General features: G+C 41.6%; 1 protein-coding gene across 1 annotated transcript; it reads right to left on the reverse strand.

Annotated features, from left to right (window-relative positions):
- Positions 1-634: 634 nt before the first annotated feature.
- Positions 635-13,029, reverse strand: LOC132569569 (survival of motor neuron protein-like). Its single transcript, XM_060235782.1, has 9 exons — positions 12,561-13,029; positions 11,963-12,034; positions 9,881-10,006; positions 8,707-8,907; positions 6,905-7,048; positions 4,738-4,809; positions 2,938-3,048; positions 1,825-1,886; positions 635-1,253 (listed from the first exon to the last, which is right to left on the reverse strand). Exons 1-8 carry the CDS (start codon positions 12,612-12,614, stop codon positions 1,830-1,832), a joined length of 837 nt encoding a protein of 278 aa, XP_060091765.1. The 5' UTR covers positions 12,615-13,029; the 3' UTR covers positions 635-1,253; positions 1,825-1,829.
- Between the last annotated feature and the right edge of the window lie 1,833 nt (positions 13,030-14,862).

The raw sequence follows: 14,862 nt of genomic DNA on the forward strand, positions 1-14,862 counted from the left end.
AGAAACTTTGCTACATTGTTTCATGCTCCACTGTTCAAACAAAGCAGAAATTGCTGGGAAAAGTTCAGGAACTGCTCTTCAACACTGGTAGATGAGAAATGCCTCTGCAGTCTACAGTGCTCTACCTGTTGTTCATAAGGCCAAAAGTTCTGTAAAGTATCTTCTTACTAATAAGCAGAAACATACCTATGCAATCTGAATTGGCAGACTGAAGGAACAATGAGCTAAAATGATTAATGCTATACCTTGAATACATATTACTAAAGCAGAATGCATTTTTTGCCTCTTCACTTATTTGTTGATAAAAGTTTCAGGTTTAAGATGAATGCTAAGTTACACTGATTGCTGTGTGTATTCTGCTTCAGTGTCAACATGGTATCCTGAGAGCCTAAGTGGCAATACAATTGCTTGCTACATGGAAGCACTCTTTCATAATGGACCAAAGCAATCACCATGATAGTGCAGATAACTCTGCAATCACACAACTGAGGAAAACTGACTTCCTTATTCATATTGGCTTTTAAGCAGGCAGGATTAGACTAAAACAAGACACCTATGGTGATTTCCATTATATCTTTCCTATATTAAAGTCCATTCTCTTTGCTAGATGTAAAACAGACTAACAACATTAAAGTAAAGTTTTGGGGAAAAAAGTTTATTGAGTATTTTAAACAAGTTCAGTGACATCACTGCTAAGTAACAGATCCCTATTCGCTTGAACAGATTTGTTCTAGCCCCACAGTCTGGACCACTGGGTAACCAACCACAAGCATCTATAAAAATCACTGACTGGTTACACCTTCTAGAAAGTTTAAGTACATAATAAGCAATGACATGAACCTGTCAGGTGTTTTACTGGATGTGTACATGAACAGTTCCAAACAAGATCTGAAAAACAAGTGAAGAAAAAAAGATACTTTCTGTGGAATCTTCAAACCAACAGTCAACTAGTTTCTCTATGCCTATTGTCACTGCCAAGTGATTCTGTTAGCACCTTAAATCAGTGCAAGGCTAGATAATCAGATGCAGAGGAAGAGGAATTAGTTCAGAATAGGCACTCGAGAGTGGGACAATACATGATAAAAACAGGGTTAAACCTGTAATCTTGCTAGCAAAGTATCATTTGTACAAAGTGGGTAAGTGATGCCTCTGAGGATTATACAGTCAGTGATCTCCCTCTCAGTGAACACTTCATCTTTGTTGAAGAATGTATACGTGGGGTATCCCTCTCCATGGGAGAGATTTTTTCACACCTAGTTTTTAAAAAGAAAACATACAGGTAAATTAGAGCATATTAGAAATACATGTCAGTAATATTAAGTTCATCTTCTGTCCAAGATGAGCTATTTGTATTGGAAATACATGAAAATGATATCAGCCACTCAGTTGTATTTAACATGCCATCTGAAAAAAGAGGTGTATATAGAAATGATAGGCATTTCTTTGTATGCTACTTTTTAAAACCTCTTCCAGTTTTGTTGTTTCATTATCCTTGAGGAAACTGCTAGTGAATCTATGGAAATGATTTCATGGATGAAAATTAAAGTTACATTGCTTTGCTCATTACAGAGAGAACAGTTGACTTAGTTTTATTTTTTAAAAAATGCATCTACAGCCCTAAGCCACAAAGCAGCAATAAGTCAACCCCCTCACTGTTTTCACAGCACCCTTTCCATGGACTGCCAGGAAAGAATAATGTGTGATGGTTCTTCCTGCCCTACCTTCACATCCACAAGAAAAACTATATTAACAGCCCAGTATTTTTGTTGTGTCTCCAAGATATTGGTACAGCTTGCTCTCTACTGAAACAAAATTAATACTTACAGCTGCTACTTAGAATGGGTGTGTCTCCCCAACGTAGCTTCCATTCGGCTCTGTTTTAAACCCTGTGCAATACAGTATATGGAACTGTTTGTAACAGAAGACCAATGTGTATTACAGACCAATAGATTATCGACAATGGAACAGAAGTGACACTAAAATCTGATTATCTATGCCGGGGTCCTCAACATTTTTGGGCCTGTGGGCACCTTTAGAATTATGAGGCAGAGTGGTGAGTACAACCACAAAATGGATGCTACAGGAGGCACAGACAACCACAGAGGGAGCCCACCCTCAGGATAAAAGAGGGGCAATTAAAAAAAATGCAAAAGTGAGATATAATAAAACCAACACTATGGTATGCTGCTAAAACAATATTTTCTTAAAGACCAATCAAATATATCCCCAGAATTATGCAGGTTTTGTATGCAGCATTTTTGGGTTTGTGTGCAAATGTGAGAGCAGGCAACAGAAGCACTGAGCAGGCTGCAAAGGTTTTTTCTGGTCACATACACTAGAAGTGTCAGATGGCAGAGAGATTCATTCTCTGAGCCAATTCTGGGAGAACAGACAAAAAATGAAATAAATTCAGCACTATCCCAGTGGGTCAGTGTTAAGTTTTGGTTAGCAAAGTCAATCTAGTTTGATTTAAAATTTTAGTTTTACTCTTAAAGCAGTAAGAAAGTAGCAGAACCATTTTGACAGCATTTTCACTTCCATGTAGCACAGCAGAAACCATAACAAATGTCAATATCACACTGAATTCTCCATGTACAGTGACCTTCCAAGAATATTTCAACCCATGTAAGACTACGGTTTTTCTCACAGAAAATAATGCAGACACTTGACAGGATGGATCTGGACCAATGTGGCTCTCTTTGAATTTGGGGGTTTGTTTTAAGGTCAAACTACATATTACGATGTTCCATGGGTTGTCTAGATCCCCAAGATGATGGGTAACAGATCCAGCCACCCATAATGGTTTGTTTTACAAACTGCTTTTTTATTAGATTAAGAAAGCCACACAAAAGGCTATTCTATTCAAGTTGCATTAACATAAGGAGTTGAAGAGGTAAGATGCATTTCAGGAAGGGAAAAAAAAGACCTCTCTCTTACCAGATAGTAGCCAGTATGATAACCACTCATATACCAGGCTATTAACATACTTCCTAATGCTTCGTCATCTTCTGACGAGTCTGGACTCAGAGGTGGTGGTGGTGGTATCAACTAGGAAAAAAGAAAGTTTATACTGAACTGGTTGATTTCTCTTTAGAAAGTTTCAAAAAGCAGAACATTCTAAAATGTGTACATTTTTTCAGATTTATAATCTGAAAGCTAGCATGATACTATCTTTGTCATCTAAAACTAGTATCCATATTTTCAAAGCAACAAGCTTAAGAGCTAAATGCCCCAGATCAACAGTGGTTGTAGTCTCCTGTGCAGCTCTAGAATCTCAGAGTTCATTACAAGCAATCATTTAAGAGGCTTCTAATGCCAAATTAACTGAATAATGGCATAATGTTTATTCAGAGTATGTCTGCATCATGTCACCACACTCTCTTTACCTTAAAAGCTACTACAAGTGCTTACTGAAATCTTAGACAAAAGAACATGTAAAGAAAGGTGAAAAAAGAAAGGCCAAGAAGACATCAATTCAACTAATCACAACAATCTACAAAGCCTAGAGGAAGCCAACATAATCAGCACTATGAACATCTAGTTCTTCCCAAAAAGTAAGAAAAAGTAATGTGTGCCTTGGCTAAGCCAGATTAAAGATGTTGCACATTCTGTGGTGAGAGCATCTTCAACACCAAGGCCATTTCCATCCAAAAACCAGGCAGGAATCTGGATTCGTTTTACTGCATGTATTGTATTGCTTTAATTGTTAAATTGCTTAAGCTGAATGTCATTAATGATTATTTTATGTACTTGTTGAATGTTGTACACCTCCACAAGCCTTTGGGGGGTCGGTTTACAAATTATATTTTTTAAAAAAGAGGAAATGAATCTAAATAATCTGTCTCATCCAAGACTGCCTAAAGCTGTGTAGCCACCACCCACTTAAGCACCTTGCCCAAGAATGGAATATTAACCACTGGGTAGTAAGAGCCCTGTGGTGCGGAGTGGTAAAGCTGCAGTACTGCAGTCGAAGCTCTCTGCTCATGACCTGAGTTCGATCCCGGCAGAAGCTCGGTTCGGGTAGCCGGCTCAAGGTTGACTCAGCCTTCCATCCTTCCGAGGTCAGCAAAATGAGTACCCAGCTTGCTGGGGAGGTGGGGGGAGTATAGATGTCTGGGGAAGGCAATGGCACACCACCTCGTAAAAAAGTCTGCCATGAAAACATCATGATGCGACGTCACCCCAGAGTTGGAAACGACTGGTACTTGCAAAGGGGACTACTTTTTTTTTTTAAAGTAATTGTTTAGGTTATTTGGGTCCAAAGATGCCTTCTTCAGGAAGGGTCTCACAACCATGTCTTCCAAAGTGGTTGGAACAACATCTTATCATAGAAATGCATTTATTAACCTGGATTCAGTCAACCAGCTCTGCCTGGCATGATACTATCAGCCGTGAGGGGCAAGAGTCAAGACAAGTGCATAGATACTAAAATGTCCAAGATAAGCTAGACTAGAACCTTTACCTCTTACATTACTAGCTTTCTGTGATAGTGAATTTTTATGCAATGTGAAGTAATGCAGACTAGAAATAGGTTAGACTGCAGCCTCAAATGCCTCACCTCAAATGCTAGCTTGCAGGAAGAGTACAAGGGGACAGTGCGATGGGGAAAATCAGCAATAACCATTCCCCTTCCATCTGTGGAAATCCCTCACTGTATCCCACCCCTTATCTACTGTTTGACAGAACAAGGTCTAAGAGCACGCTTTTTTATTGTTACATTTTACACCTATCACTCACCGGTGGTCCTGATGGAAACGGTGGAGGCCAGCCTGATAAGAAAGATGGAGGTCCACTGAACTTTGACCCAGTCTACATTCAAGTTGTTTAACATGCAACAAAAGAAGGTCTTCATTATATCCATGACTATAAAGCAAAGCAAACAAATTGACACAATGCACCTCAACCAATACTCGCTCTAAGCTGTGGAATCTTGTGAGCAAAAATTCTCCTTTGTGAGCTACTGGCATTAAAGTTGTGAACTACTGCTCTGGGGCCATTTTACCTGAGCTAAGACAAAAATGTGTGAGCCGAAGGTTAAAGAACTCTGAGCTAGCTTACGCTAACTCAGCTAAGAAGCAACACTGACCCCAACCAGAGAACTGTCAAAGGATTTAAGCATTTAACAACATTTTAGAACCTATATTAATATTCAAAAGGCACCAGGTTTTGTGCATAGCTTTCCAAAATGCATTCATTTCACATGAAACACAGTCATACAGAGCTGAGCAAGGCTCTCATCTCTTTACCTTGGTAGATATAATTATTCTTAAAGCAGTAGCCCTTAGTCTGGTAGTTCAAGGCCAATTACACTCAAACCTTTTAAAGAAAGGCACCACTCCACTAAAACAGTTGAATAACGTCCTAGATCCCCACCAGTCTGGCTTTCGCCTGGCCTTGGGATGGAGACAGTACTGGTCACCCTGGTGGATGATCTCCAGCGGCATATGGATCGAGGCGGTTCAGCGATGCTGATGTTGTTAGACCTATCGGCTGCGTTCGATATGGTCGACCATCAGTTACTGACCCGCCACCTCGCCAATGCGGGGATTCAGGGGCTAGCCTTGCAATGGCTTTCCTCTTTCCTTGATTGTCGGGGACAAAGAGTGGCGATTGGGGGAGAACTGTACCAGAGGCATCCACTTAATTGTGGGGTGCCACAGGGGGTTGTGCTCTCCCCGATGTTGTTTAACATCTACATGCGCCCCCTTGCCCAGATTGCCCGGTGGTATGGGCTGGGCTGTCACCAGTATGCTGATGACACCCAGCTCTTATCTACTGATGGACAGCCAGCCTGGCTGCGTTCCAGAAAATCTGGACCTAGCATTGCAAGCCATAGCAGGATGGCTCAGGCTGAGTAGGTTGAACCCAGCAAAGACAGAGGTCCTTTGCTTGAGCCGTGGTGGCCTGGGAAGGGAAATCCCCCTACTAGCTTTCGATGGTGTGCCATTGGAAACCGTGTGCAAGGTCAAGAGCTTGGGGGTGCTACTGGAGCCTTCCTTGTATATGGAGGCCCAGATAGCAGCCACTGCTAAATCCGCGTTTTTTCATCTTAGGTGGGCGAGGCAGTTGGCCTCCTTCCTGCCGCAACGACCTGGCAACAGTGATCCATGCAACAGTCACCTCGAGGTTAGACTACTGTAATGCCCTCTACATGGGGCTGCCCCTGTGCCATACCCGGAAACTGCAGCTAGTGCAGAATGCGGCAGCCAGACTGTTATTGGGACTCCCTAAGTGGGAGCACATACAGCTGAGGCTGCAGGAACTGCACTGGCTGCCAATTGTGTACCAGATTTGTTACAAAGTGCTGGTTATTACCTTTAAAGCCCTATATGGCCAGGGACCTGCCTACCTTAGGGACCGTCTCTCCCCATATGTTTCCCAGAGGGTACTGAGATCTGGTTCGCAAAATCTATTGACAATCCCTGGGCTGAAGGAGGCCAAACTGAAAGCTACAAGAGAAAGGGCCTTTTCGATCACAGCTCCCCACTGGTGGAACCAATTACCAGAAGAGGTGCAGGCCTTGCGGACCCTTACCCAGTTCCACAGGGCTTCAAGACTACCCTCTTTCAGCTGGCTTTTTCTTAATGTGGAACCTATTGTACCGTCGCCACGTAAAATTATAAGATGAGTAACATCGAGACTGTAGCACTAAACTAATTTGTTGAAATTGAATTTGATCGTTTTAATTAGATAGTTTTAATGTAATAATATCTATAGGTGAACTGTAATATGTAATTTTGTTATGTAACCAGTGTGCTTTTATTATTGTAATGTTTGTATTTTATATTATGCTATGTGAGCCACCCTGAGCCTGCTTCGGCAGGGAGGGTGGGATACAAGTTAAATATTATTATTATTATTATTATTAATACAGCTATGTAGTAACCGGATGACTTTCCCTTACCCTTCCCAATCCCAGTGGTGGTGGTGGCGCCAGCAGAGGGAAGTGCGAATTCCATTGCGCTGATTTTGTACGACTGTGTTTATTTCCAGGTGACTGGAAGGACCGGTCACTTTCATCAGTTGAATACTGAGCCTCATTTGCATTCTAGAAAATATAACTTTAATTAGAAATCTGGCACAGACATGTTCAAGGTACACTTACAATGTGCTAATAATAAATACACTCTGGTCTTCCTGCATTCGGGTTTTGTGATGCCAAAGAATAGTGGCTATTAGCCACAGTGTGTGTGTATATATAAAATTTTTTGCCACTGTGTGACACAGAGTGTTGGACTGGATGGGCCGTTGGCCTGATCCAACATGGCTTCTCTTATGTTCTTATGGTTTTAAATGCAACTACCAAAAGACTGCAAAAAGCACAGTAAGGACTGCCTTCTCCTATGTGAACCTGTGTGTCTGGTTACACCCTCACAACAAACTCCCCTTGCAAGGTCTATGCCCTCACCCATATCTAGGATTTTTTTCTGGAGGCGGCGTCAGGGGATGCTAACCCAATTAATGAAGACAAGAGGAGAGGGAGGGTCAGAGGACCAGAAGAGGGTGTGTCTGGCAGATTTGGGAGGAGGCACTGCCCCCATGGCCCCCACCTAGTTACAGCCCTGTCTATGCCTCTCTGGCAAGGTCCCATGCTTCTTTCTTCTGTTGTGGTACTGGTCCTATGGAACCAACTTCCAGAGGCGTGGAGGGCACCCTCAGTGGAAACCTTATGGAGCTCTAATAAAGTGCTCATTTGAGCAGAAGCTTCTCAGATGGATGGCATTTGGTTGACAGCAGCAATGGGACAGTACAAAATCTGGCACTCTCCCACACACCCCTCCATAACCCTTCACTTATGAGGTCTATAGAAGCTGATTTTTTTAGCTATCTGGAAGTATACATTCTATCTGCTGATGTTTTGAAGTGAGTTTTAATTTAAACTATTTATTGTACCTCTTTAGTTGTAAGCCACCCTGAGCCCTGCTTGCAGGGAAGGGCAGCCTAGTAAATCCAACCTAATAATACCAGGGCTTTTTTTTTTTAGCAGAATGCGCAATAATGCAGTTCTGGCTGCTTTGGCCTAATATGCAAATGAGTTCCTGTTGGGGTTTTTTTTTACAAAACAACAACATCTGAAAGAAGGGGAACTTTTACTGGTTGTTTAATGTGATATTTGTAAATCTTTTAAACTGTTTAAATTTCATTTTGTAGGGACTGCTGGTAGTTGAAAGCTGCCTTGGGTGTAGAATAAGACAACAGTATAGCTTTTAAAAACAAATAAAAGGCACAAGATCAAATTCAGTTCCTATGTAGGCAGTTACCTTGAATAAAACTTTGCTGTCTTAAAGTTGCCAGTTATATTTAAACTGCATCCTGTCCACTTCTGCTATTAATTTAAAGTCATTTTTAATCTGCCTTTTTCCTATCATGGACTCATAACATATTATAATAATACACAATACATAAAATCAATAATTTTAAACAGAACAGAGGCCAGCCAGCTATTGCTGTCCCTAGTAACAATCCAATCCTCATTTAAAGGCCTGCCCCAATTACTCAGCCATGCATGATTTGTAAATTCACTCCTTCCCCCATCATTCCCACCACCAAAGAGGCCATGCCACAATGTAAGTGCTGCCACCAAAAAAGGCCAAGGCTGATTTAATATGCCTGCGCCAAGGATACATACTATAAACCCTGCAAGTGCTGTTAAAATAAGAAGTTTCTCCCATTTCAGTAAAATGGGAAGTTTATATTGGCTCTCACCTCCCCGGCGCTTCTTTCCTCATTTGTTCCCTCAGCATCTATTGGTGGCAGCAGATCAGACAGCCGGTGCTCTTCCCTATTTCCATATCCAGTATAAACCACTACACATGTCCCTTTTTTCCAGTTAATTGAGTTAATGGTTGCTTGGTACACATTACCATCTTCAGACCAAACTGCACTGCATGCATCGTTAACTCTCCACTGTATTGAAAGAAAAAATACATGTAATGTTCTAACACTAGTTTTCCATCAGCCTCCTAGATTAGCAAAACTTCTTTTGTTCAAAAAACCCTTTTCTTCAAGCAGACTGTTTGAGATGTATACTTTTATACCCTCCCTGCACAGTTAGTATTCGTTTGCTTCCTTCTTAATCCAAAATGTTAGTTTTAGATACCTGTCACCCTTATTTTACATGGTTCTTCAAATGCACCATCTGAAAACATGGAATCAAATGTGGCACTCTCTTCAGCAGCTTCTACAAATATTTCATTCTGGTTACAAAAGTATCATTCCTGTTTCAAAAGCTAAAAAATGGAATAATACCACTGAACAACATATACTCAAGACAGCAATACAAAACAGGCCTTCTCAAATATCAGTAAATAAAGAAAAAATGGTGGTGGGGAACAGCATAAGTGTCAAGTGGAAAGCCAAAACTGCTGTTCAGACCACTGCACAAAATAACACAATACAAATAAAGTATATTAAAACAAAACAGTTCATGTATATCTCATCTATAAAATTATATCATGTGGTTTGTGGTTCAAAACCAATATGCAACATACAATATTCATATATGCCAAAGTGAAAAAGTGTCCCAAAGTACAAGTCCCTAAGGGGTCTTTATTAGTTTATAGATGAGACAGACAAACTCCTTTGTTTTAATATACTTTAATTGCATTGTATGATTTTGTGTAATGGTCTGAACAGCAGTTTTGGGCTTTCTACTTGACATCAAACATCAGGCTTTCTCTTTCCTGTAAAATTTCAGGTACAACATTATAGGAAAGAGAAGGCAATTGAAGGTTAGGTTGCTATTCCCTAAGCCTTGTATTTGGGAACAACTTTAACTTGGAAAAATAAAGTCCTTTTTATGATAAAAAGAAAAACATTGAAAAGCTTTAAAAAGATATTGCCTTTGTGTATGCTGTCACAAATGTCCCCCCACAATGACCTGTTTCTGTGATGCAGCATTACTTTTCTTCCTACTCTTGTTCTTTTTGTTATTTTTTCTTTTCGTTCCAGCATTTTGCTCCATTTTAGCCAAAGGCTCTGAACAGTCACCATTCTTCAAAGCATTCTGTTAGAGAAAGTTAAAAAAAAACATTTTAAACAATGGATTGTTCTCTGAAGCCCATGTCACAGCAACCTATTCAGTAGAGGCCCAACCATACCCAAGAGCATAAAATGGGAGGAGTGGTTCATATTCTAAGTATTGGAAGGTATAGACCCAGGATAGCCTAGGTCTTTGAGGTTCATACTTTAGCTACACTGCTTCCATTCTTTGCCGCCTACTTTTTTGAAACAGACTAGGGCAGGGGTGTTGAACATGCGGCCCGAAGGCCAGATCAGGCCCCCAGATTACTCCTAGCAGGCCTGCAAGCAACTCACTGTTGTCTGCTTTCTTCTCCCTCTTTTGCTTTCTTCTGTGTCACAGTTTGCTTTGCCAGGCTTGCTCAATCGCACAGAATCGACAGATTAAAACCTCTCTTGACTGACGCTCCTCTCTTGGGGAGGAAGGGATGGGAGGGAAAGCTTTCTTTGGCAGGCTCTCTCAATCGCACAGCAGAGTTGCTGAGCCAAAGCTCTCTTCCTTCTATTGGCTGAGGTTCCTCCCCTCCTTGTCCCCTTTACATCTCTGCTACCTGACATTACATTTTATGACATACATGACCTGGTCCGATAAGGTCTCATTCATGTTATATCTGGCCCTCATAACAAATGAGTTTGACACCCCTGGACTAGAGCAACACTTTTAAAATAACTGCTCTAATATCTTGCTCAAGGCTGCAAAAAGAAAGGCTGTCCTCAGCAGCTACATTGACTGAGAAACACATCTTGATAATTGCTGACACAGTTGCATGTCTTTTGGCTGCTTCCATCCATTTAAGAATGCACACAAGGGAAAGCACCATAAACTATCCAGAATCAGAACAAAATTGCAACGACTGCCATATCTGAATGTTGTCAATTACAGAATATTTTGTTAGAAAACTAAATTGGCAATACAAGATTAAACTATATTGCTTACAATGAATTCAATCACAAGAGAAATGATGACAATCTTGTCTGTATTGTATATTACTCAGTGATAATGTACTAAAAGGGGATTCTCCATCAGTGTGCCATATCAGAGACTGTCAGACTGAACAGGATGGACTGTATCCCATCTATTGACAGCAATCTTTCCCACGTTCTCATTGTCCTACAACCCTGAAGGTTGCAGCAGAAACAACAATAAAGAACCATATTGACTAAGGGACTGAAGCAACAATAAAAAAAATCAAATGTCACTCTTCCTCCCTCTTCTACCAGCAAAACATCAGTTGAATATCATTTTATTGAGTTCCCAACTTTTTAAATTTCCCAGCTTTTATGTAAAAAAACAAAAACCTGCTAGCCCCTTTTGCTGAAGAGATGTGCTTTTCTACTTATATCTCCACAACAAAAGAGAAGGGAAACATACTTGGGGGGGGGGAGCTAAAGCTGTGAATTTAAAGAACCAAATACACAGATTGTATTACTGATATAACAACAGTCAACTGCTGATTAAAACAGAATAGCCCTTGGTGGCAGGGTGAGGTGGGGGATGGCTGCTTCAAGAAGAGGAGGAAAGAAAAGGTCCTTGAAGGTGGGACCAGGAAAATCTGAACATTCCCAAACAAATGGCAACCATTCAGGCTTTACTGCAATATTTCCTGAAACTTTACAGCAGAAGCAAGTTTGGAAAACACTGAAGAAACACCAGGGAAAACCTAGATGATTAATTAATGGATGCTATGGAGAAGCAGGAGAAAAACACTTTCCGATAGTATCAACCCTAGGGCAAATAACGGGTGTGGAAATGGTCTAAGAGATGCTGCATCTGTGAATCACCGGGTTTTGGCCTGCCTGTTAAAGTGATTACAATCTCAACCCCATCCTTCCTTCCTTGAAAACTGTTACATCTGGAAATAAATTCTAGAGAGCAGCTTCCATGGAAGCTTAAATCTCCACAGCTTACATTATGCACTAACACCACCAGGATGTGCTTTACCTTGAAAGATGCAACTGCTTTATCATATGCCTTTATGAGGGCTGTATCATCCCATATATCAGAATCATCACTCTGCAGAGGAAAGAGAACAATACTGAGAGATTTATTTAGCCCATTTTAAAAAAAAATTATAAAAAGAGCTATGAACTAAATCCTATGACTGCCAACTCCATTTTGGGAAATTCCTGGGGATTTGGGAGGCAGAGGTTGAAGAGAGCAGCGTTTGGGGAGAAGAGTAAGCTCATCGGAGATATGATGCGTAAGAATCCACCCTCTGAACTTCCATTTCCTCTAGGGAAAGTTATATTTGTAGTCTGGGGATCAGCTGCAATTCCTGGAGAGCCCCAGGCCCCATCTAGAGGTTAGTAACCCTCAAACCAGATTACTGAAACAATGGGCACACCCTCTTAAATACTTCGATAGTGTGTTAAGACGCATGCTGTTATGTAACGCTCGCGATTCCAGTCGCCTCCTCCGATTCACCAGCAACACGCGACAAATACAACGCCACCGCACAAGGAAGGGCCCTCGAGAGCGATCCTCGCAAACGAAGGCGGGGGAAAGCCCTGCCGCGGAGCTCACGGGCAGTCCCACATACCTGCCCGGCCCCGCGCCTGAAGAGAATTGCTTCGTCCTCGCTTCGAGCAGCCATGGGGTTTTCTGGGGCCAGTCGACCAAGCAAGACGGCGCTCACTCAACAGGCCTCCAACGTTGCCGCCGCCATGGATACCTCATCAGCCAAGGACGGGGAGCGGGAGGAGCTACTGCCGCGGAGGCTTCAACGAGCGTGGCCGTCTCGTTCGCGTCGCTTGAGCAGAGATCGAATTACTGACCTCTACTGGCAAGGAGGCCTCGGCTTCTTCCCGGCCGCTTTATGAGGCGCTTCCTTTTAGGCAACACAGCAAAGCCTCTCGCGACAACGCGCGTCAAGTCAGGGATCCTGCTCAGAATTTCCTTTAGCTTTGCATAATCAGTTGAGCACGGGCAACCTTCGCTCTGATAATATCGACTTTTGACTTTATATATAGCTTTGTATTGCAATGAGACACGCTGTTTCTTGTGTAGGCCTGCACAGGAGTTATAAGCGACATTAAAATGGAATTTCAACTAGGAAAGACACGGACTCCTCTATCCAATATATAGGGTTAACGGCGCCAAATCTGAATCTAGTTACGCAAAATTGAATATACACGATATTAATCGCATGAACTATTTTACATTACATAATATTTAAAATGGAATGGTTTAAAAACATTAGAATCATCATAAAATCATAGAGTTGGAAGAGACCTCCCCGGTCATCAGTCCAACCCCTTGCACAATACAGGAACTTCACAAATACATCCCCTGTGACCCTTGCTCCATACACAGAAGATAGCAAAAACCTCCAGGATCCCTTGCCAAACTGTCCTGGATAAAATTGCTGCTTGTCCACTAAGTGGCAACCAGTATTTAACGGTTCAGACAAGGAATAAGCAGGCTGGAGGGCACTGTGGCCTAGTTCTTCCTATATAGATTTATAGTGGGTACTTACACTTTCTGTGTGACTCAGAGTCCAGTAGCAAAATATGTGGCAGCAGGGTAGGAGCTTTCATGAGTCACTACATGCTTCTTCACATCTGAAGAGTCCCTGCTCAGTTCTTTAGATTTGAAGTAGTGACTCAAGGAAACTCAAGTCATGCCAAGCCCTTCTGTCTTCCACCATCCTGCCACATATTTTGTTAGTCTTTTTACTGCCTGCCTGCTAGCTAACACACTGACCTGAACAGGATATCTGATTAGTACAGATATATACAAAACCAAACAATGATATAGAGAGGAGGTGGCAATTTATAGTATATGTTTGTATGTAATGAAGCAGTTTGCTCCTCTAGTATCAGTGTGATTTGGTTTAGCCTTATTGGGTGGAGCTCTAGTTTCAGTTTCCAGTTTTGCATAGTTGTTGGAATTGTCTTCTTGCAAATAAACAGTTGATGTTTTGAGACTGCTTTTCTCTGTTGAATGAGTGGTCCAACCTGGGAACTCACAGCAGAAGGGGGACACTACAGTGGCTATAGGGTGTCCTCCTGCTTATGGGACATACTAAAACTAGGAACAGTGATTGTCCTTAGACTATACATGATTGCCAATAGAGAATCAACGCTTGCCCATAGGGAATGGAAATTAGGCTTAACCTAATTTCGTTAGCTTTGCATAATCAGTTGAGCACGGGCGACCTTCACTCTGATAATATCGACTTTTGACTTTATATATAGCTTTGTATTGCAATGAGACATGCTGTTTCTTGTGTAGGCTTGCACAGAATTTACAAGGGCCCTTTCTTGTGCGGTGGAGGCGATTGGAATCGAGAGCGTTACATAATAGCATGCGTCTTAACACACTATCAATGTATTTAAGAGGGTAATCTGGTTTGAGGGTTACTAATCTCTAGATGGGGCCTGGGGCTCTCCAGGAATTGCAGCTGATCCCCAGACTACAGATATAACTAAACATGACTGCCAACAGAGAATCCACACTTGTCATAGGGAATAAGAGAGACCACACTTCCCCTAAGGACATAGACTATACATGATTGCCAATAGAGAATTCATCTTTGCCCCTAGGGACTAATGAATACGTCTGCCCATAGGAAATAGCGGAAATCACACTTGCCCTAAGGCAAGCAATTGTCCATAGACTATACATGATTACCAATAGAGAATGCACATAGGGAATAATTGGGACCATGCTTTCCCATAGTGAATAATTGGGACCACGCTTCCCCCTTTATTTTACTTTATTACCCTTTCTTCCCCCATTTATTTCCCTTTCTTTCCATTTCTCCCAGTATTTATTTCCTTCTTACCCCCTTTATTTTGCTTTCCCTCTTTTTGTTTCTCCCCCCCCCTTTATTTTACTTT

This window comes from Heteronotia binoei, chromosome 4, assembly GCF_032191835.1.
Source record: "Heteronotia binoei isolate CCM8104 ecotype False Entrance Well chromosome 4, APGP_CSIRO_Hbin_v1, whole genome shotgun sequence".
NCBI lineage: Eukaryota > Metazoa > Chordata > Lepidosauria > Squamata > Gekkonidae > Heteronotia > Heteronotia binoei.

Bases quoted from the DNA above. Each gene is read 5' to 3' on its own strand.
- LOC132569569 (XM_060235782.1), bottom strand. From the start codon at position 12,614: ATGGCTGCTCGAAGCGAGGACGAAGCAATTCTCTTCAGGCGCGGGGCC. The intron at 10,007-11,962 runs GTAAAGCACATC...TTTCTCTAACAG, and splicing joins AAGCAGTTGCATCTTTCAAG to AATGCTTTGAAGAATGGTGA. The intron at 1,887-2,937 runs GTAAGAGAGAGG...TGTATTGCACAG, and splicing joins ATCATACTGGCTACTATCTG to GGTTTAAAACAGAGCCGAAT.